Below are 6748 nucleotides of genomic sequence, written 5' to 3' on the forward strand. Positions count from 1 at the left end.
AAAAAGTAATTTTCACCTTGTATATACCGTGTAATTTTTCGCCGAAGGAGGTTTGGATGAACCCCCTTGGCCCTTACTGGCTCCGCCCCTGCTTACCAGCAAAATCAACAAAGACAATCCAGCCTTTTCTTGTTTTTTTTGCTCCAAGTTCTCGTCTTCTAGCCACATGATATCAATCTTTTCGTGGGTTCACATTTTATAGTACCAATTTATTAAGTCATTCCGTGATCAGAACTAACTTTCACGATGCCCAAGCAACCGTTTCACAGTTTTTAAATCAAAAAAATTTATTAAAGGAAGGATGAACCAAACGTTCTTGATGAGGAAGGCAGGGGTGTCTTTCACCTCCTGTGAACGTGTGATTTGAAAATAAAGTTAGGAAACTTAATTGGGATCCTATTAAATGCCAACTTATGGCTAAAGTGAATGCATGTTGGGTAAACTTTTGGTGATTCAATTGATCAGTTAAGAAAATTATCTATTACTAAAGTAAATTGCTAATTGATTATTTTATCTGCTGAATAAAATTATCAAATTGGCAAGTAAATATTTATTACTGCTAAGCTTATACATTTAATAAACATAACAAGTAAAAGAAAAAGTAAAATCTAAAATAAAAATGTTGGAACCTTTCAGATGGCCACATAAAATATTACTACTATTTATTATAATTAGATGTTTTATTACATTTTGATTTATAATTGGGGTAAAATTGTAATCTAACTTTGAAGGTATAAGCTTTCCATTTTTAGTCTAATATGATGATCAAACATTTTCATCTAAATATATGTGCGCTTCAAAACAGGAGCTTTTTTCAATATTTGAGTCGAAAGTGTCTAATAAGATCACTTTATTATGTGTTCAGGTACTCAATCGAAACAGGTTGTAGTTCGAGTGTCTAAATAAAATTTACTAGCAAGTATAAGGTATTGTGATGTATTCAACCTAACTAAAAAGTCATTCAACTTTTCTGAAATATCATAAGAAGTCATTTTAATGAAACAAATGAGACATTTATTTTTGTGATACTTAGGCAAAGTCAGATAGCTTCTTCATTACAAAAATAGTTTAGTGACTTACTGCAATATTCCGGCAAAGTTGTGCAACAAAATAAAAATTACATGACCATTTATAAATTAACTAGATGTTTAAGTGGTATGACTGTAATGTACATATACATATTAAAATTAGGTTTTAGGATATCACAGCAATCACATAGGAAATAACAAATTCAAAAACTCAGAAAACACATTAATCAAAGTAGAATAAATCAAAATGTGAAACATTTAAGCACCAGTTCCTACTAAACTGTTACAATCCAGGAGTTTCAGACTCTACTAGCTGACCGCTCAATTATCTTATTGAAATCAATGTGAATACAAATTACACAACAAAATGACATATGATAGTTAAATCACCCTCCATTCGACCGAAAAAAAGCGCAAACTAATTTAATCCTCAAGACATTATCACGACGAACATTGCAAATGCAGCAACAATCGAAGCAACAAATTTTCCATTAGGAGAAATCCAAGAAGCAGATGAAGGAGCAGGGCCACTTGGTGAAGGAGCAGGGGATCCAGATTCAGCTTCCAAAACATTGATAGCAAGTTTCACTCCCTTTACACAATGTTGGCCTATTCCACAAATGTACCATTTTTTCCCTGGTGATGTAAGGTTAATCAAATCATTTCCAGAAGTTAAGGGTGTAACATCACTACTTGGTTTGCAGTTTTGGAAGGCTTCTTGATCTGCTCTAATCACATTGTGAACATCTTTCTTGTACTTGAATACTGCAACTCACGTAATTTTGGTTCAATCAATATCCCAAAAGATGGAAGTGTTGTTACAGGTTACTATAATCTGATGACGTAAAATAACTTTACATTATGGTGTACAAAAGTCCAACTCTTTGCCTTTTTAATTTTTCGTACATAATTAATTGACCATACTAGGAACTGTATTTAGTAGCTAGCTAGCTAGCCCGGCATCTTCATTTAGATACTTGTTCCACATTAGTGATACTTCACACTCCTGTATTATCTACTGTTTATGAAAGTTTATGTTGTAACACAATCACATATGTCTGATGTTTAAATACAACCAGCTAACTACGGAAAGACATAACTAAGTAAACAAAAGGTGAAAAGAAGTGATTTAAAAAAGGATAATCCTCAACCAAGAGCTTATTGGTGAATCCTCATTCGTCTATTCTTTTTTCTGATCATTCATGTTTAAAAAGGTCAAAAATTAAAGGTGAAAAAAATACCCACTGGAAGTTATATTCTCCGGTTGTTGCGGCTATTTGTTTACCAAGATGATAATATTGTGACTTTTGAGTGACAACCAAAGTTGTGTACCTTTGGTGAAAGTAAAAAAGACAATATAGTTATGTAACCATTTGTGAATTTACTCTCATAGTTCAATATGGTATCAAGGCAAACAAAGATCTTGTGTTACAATTTAACCACAACTGATCGATAGTGTCACGTCCTTAGCACAAGAAAAAATTAATCAGGTCCGCTATGAAGGAGATATATTGAAAATATTTTTAGTTTTAGACTTTTAGATGAGGTGTTCACACAATTTTAATGTTGATTTTATTACCACCACATAGGAATGACCATGACCAAATACTATGAACGAAGAAAAGGTAAAAATGGACAGATTATGAGAGGAGGCTAAATAATTAATAACATACTGAGCTTATCTCCAACATGGAATTCTTTGGTGGCAGCCCATTTTGTGTAGTTAAAGTCGAGCTTCCAACCTTGATCATCTCCAACCCAATGCTCACTTGCCATTGCTGGACCAGCAACCATTACAACAACAACAAGAAGTGCAATCAAGAAATTAGTTGTCGATGCCATTGATAATTTTTTTGAAATTTGCTAGTTGAATATTTGTGAAAGCTATAGCATATAGATGATTTGAATGTCTTGTTTATCTAGAGACCTATTTATAGGTTGTTAACTGTCCAAAATTAGGAAGGCCAGCCGGCTAATAGCGGCATTATTATATGTTATTTACATAAATCTTGAGAATTTGGCTATCTCTATGACTTTGCCTAAAGAATAACGCCGTCTAAAATAAATTTAATACATGGAATTTGATGTTACTATTGGAATTGTAGAAAACGTCTACAATGACTTGATTTTATGCCAATTTTATTCTTGCCGAATGCCACAGAGGGTTTTCACAATGCTAATGAGATAAAAATCTAATGTTTAAGTTAAGAAGCTATATACGCCCCTCCACGTGGAGAAATTTTATACCACTTGAATACGTGAAATAAAGTGCAAAAGATTGTACCCTCTTTTGCTAAAAAAAAAAGGATCTATTTACTATTTGGAGATCTATTGTCAGACCAAACTTTAATTTCTTAAACTGTGATAGTCTGAGACATAACTAGCTTTAGTATTTCACATCGAAGCTAAAGTTGATGTGGCTGATATCATTTATTTTGTGTAGCGTCTATATACTTGAATTTTTATTTTTAACATTGCGTGAATCACTGCCCAAAATGACACTGAAATTTGGACTTGTCCCTTATATAGAATTGAGGAGTCAATTTCTCAAATGGTCATTTAATTTGTAGAAAAGTTCTACTAAAGTAACTTTTGATTTTTTTTTTTAACAATATGGTCATCAAACTATGCCCTTATTTCCAAAAAAGGAAAACATTCCATTTTTTGACATAAGACCCCTTGACTTATTTTTAAATTATATAACCCATTTGAATAGTTTTATTTTATTTTCAAAATGTGAAAAATAATAATTCAAACAAAGTCTTTAGTATATTGCAAAATTGTGTCTAAAGTAGAAAATAAAAGGATATAGTTGAATCATAGTAGAATTAAGCACGATGCTTAATTATAGATTTTTTAACTTATTATAAATATTTTTTCCTGATATACTAAAAATTTTCGATTATCAAAAAAAGTATATTTACTATTTTTATTTTCTTGGAGATGAACTTGTAATATTTTGATTTTATTTAACTACTACAAATAAGTGGATTACAATTAATATAAATATTTTATATTTTTAGAAAGCATATATACAACCACTTGTAAAAATGTTTTCATTTTTACGAAGTAGTTATCCAACACGATTTTTTCTTTGAGAAAATTTATCCAAATATTATACATGCATCATGCATTTATATAACGTATCATGTGTTTCAATTATATATGTCCAAACACTTCCATTCAGTAAAATGTTTAACTTCCTGCTTTGAGCAATAGAAAAATAGTTCAAAAGAAGTTGATATAACAAAGAAAATCTTATAGCATACTTAAAGTTTGAATTATGATATTGTTTTATTCTTATAACTTGAAATAATTCTTTGATTTTTTATTATTAAAACATGAAAATATTATTTGAACAAGAATTTCGGAGTACCGAAAAATTGTGCCTGGATAATGAATTTTGTAATTTAAAAATGGTTTAAGGGGATTATGCCCAAAAAATGGATTGTTTTACTTTATTGAAAATAAGGGCATAGTTTGATGACCTTATTGTCCAAAGAATATCAAAAGTTACTTTAGTAGGACTTTTTTACGAGTTTAATAATCATTTGAGGAATTGACTCTAGAATTGAGATATGTAAATGTGAGTGAGAAAAGGCTATAAATAGTCCCTTATCTATAGGAGTAGGTCTAAAATGGTCCCTCAACTATATACTTATCGGTTTTAGTCCTTTAACTATTCAAAAACTTATCAAATTTGGTCTCCATCTATTTTTTTATACAAACAGCGTACAAACTCATAAACCTTCGTGAGATTAATCGTTAAACCATTCCTCAGACCTATATTTCTCTCTCTCTGCTTCTTTTTTCTCAAGTTCATTCTTTAACCTCAACTTTTTTCCTCAAGTTCTCTCTCGCGTTTCGTAACCGACGGACTGCGTCGGTTAAAACTGACCCAGTCCGTCGGTTTTGTTAAAAATTTTTTTAAAAAAACCGACGGTCTCACGTCGGTTTTTTTTTTTTGAAAATTAAAGAATGAAATGTAGGAACTTGGAGTCAAACCCGACTATGTTCCTTGGCATTAAAGGGCTTTACCACTAGACCACTGATATTTTTTGTTCATATACTTACATTGATTTAATTTATACTGTTTTTTCACTCTAAAAACCGACGGACTCCGTCTCCGTCATTTTTTTTATAAAAAAATAAAAAATAAAAAATAAAAATAAAAAAACGACGAACTCCATCAGTTTATTTTAGAAAATAATATAACAAATAATTATATTTTTTCGCGCATTTTTGTGCAAAAATTAATCGACGCAGTCCGTCGGTTTTCTTAAAAAAAATATTTAAAAATATTATTGAAAAAATCGACAGAGTCTGTCGGTCTTTCCGTCGGTTTTTTCCCTCGTTTTTTTTCTGTCGATTTTTACCATTTTTTTTTTAAAACAAGAGGAGCTTGAGGAAAAAGAATCAGGGAGAGAGAAATATAGGCCTGAGGAATGGTTTAATGATTAATTTGACGAATGTTTATGAGTTTGTACACTGTTTGTATAAAAAAAAGACGGAGACCAAATTTGATAAGTTTTTGGATAGTTAAACCGGTAAGTGTATAACTAAGGAACCATTTTAGACCTACTCCCATAGATAAGGGACTATTTATGGCCTTTTCTCAAATGTGAGTACATAAGTTACACCTCAACCTTGTCTTGAAAATTCATTTACACAGACTAATTTTCACGGGCGTCTCATTACCTCTTTGACCTTTTGTTCAGGGTGTATTCATATGCCATAAATAATTTTACCTTCCTAAACGCGTGTGAGAAATAAAAAAGGTATTGAAGAGAGAGTAATTTGTAACGTGCCTTTGTTATTAGATGTTACATAATTAATTCTTTTTGGGCTTTCTTTTCTTTTTATTTTTTAGGCTTACCCTGAACTTGTCTCTTTTTTCTATTTTGGCACCTTAATTAAGTGTTGTTTCTATTGAACCACTGAACTCGTCTCTTTTTTCTATTTTGGCACCTTAATTAAGTGTTGTTTCTATTGAACCCCTGAACTCGTCCTCATGTGTGTCTATCAAATACAATCTGACTTACAGTATTTTATCTTCAATGTAGCAACATGCTAATGTATATTCTAATTTAATTATGTTATCTTATAGCTAAGATTAGCAGCAATTGAGAGGAAAAAAAAGAGTAAGCTCTTAATTAACCTGGCAGTGGAAGAGCAGAACCAGCAGAAACCGACACATCCATGACCTAAAGAATAACTTACCACACGTCTAAAATATTACTTCACCATCATTACCACAATTTAATTTTTGCTTCTAATAAAAATCAGATTTAGAGTGTTTGATAGACACACTTAAGGACGAGTTCAGGGGTTCAATAGGAACAACACTTAGTTGAGGTGCCAAAATGGAAAAAAATAACAAGTTTAGGGGACTGCATATGCATTAAGCCTATTTTTTTTTATTCTTTTCTTCTTCTTCGTGTTATGAGGGAAATTAGTGAACTGAATCTCCTTCCCATGGGTAATCTCCTTCAGGTGCAAAGCGTAAGTCTTTTCACTAAGCACCTTGCCCGTTGGAAAGAAGATGAACCCTCTAATCTGGTGCCTCTTCGCAAGAAGAGACTCAACCGACCAGCCCCTGTCCATAAGTGCAGCTTGAATATGGTTTTCAATCCCCTTTCATTTTGAACTTCGTGAGTAAGTAAGTCGTGGCGCGCTCCTTCCCCACCCCGGGATCAAAATCTTCTTAACCATCTCGAACT

General features: G+C 31.9%; 1 protein-coding gene across 1 annotated transcript; it reads right to left on the reverse strand.

Annotated features, from left to right (window-relative positions):
- Positions 1–1458: 1458 nt before the first annotated feature.
- On the reverse strand, positions 1459–2870 carry LOC132637106 (mavicyanin-like). Its single transcript, XM_060354251.1, has 2 exons — positions 2702–2870; positions 1459–1793 (listed from the first exon to the last, which is right to left on the reverse strand). Exons 1-2 carry the CDS (start codon positions 2868–2870, stop codon positions 1459–1461), a joined length of 504 nt encoding a protein of 167 aa, XP_060210234.1.
- Between the last annotated feature and the right edge of the window lie 3878 nt (positions 2871–6748).

Source organism: Lycium barbarum, chromosome 4 (assembly GCF_019175385.1).
Source record: "Lycium barbarum isolate Lr01 chromosome 4, ASM1917538v2, whole genome shotgun sequence".
In the NCBI taxonomy this organism is placed as follows: Eukaryota; Viridiplantae; Streptophyta; class Magnoliopsida; order Solanales; family Solanaceae; genus Lycium; species Lycium barbarum.

Coding starts and splice junctions, on each gene's coding strand:
- LOC132637106 (XM_060354251.1), bottom strand. CDS start 2,870: ATGGCATCGACAACTAATTTCTTGATTGCACTTCTTGTTGTTGTTGTA. Junction 1,794..2,701: donor CCATGTTGGAGATAAGCTCA/GTATGTTATTAA, acceptor CGTGAGTTGCAG/TATTCAAGTACAAGAAAGAT.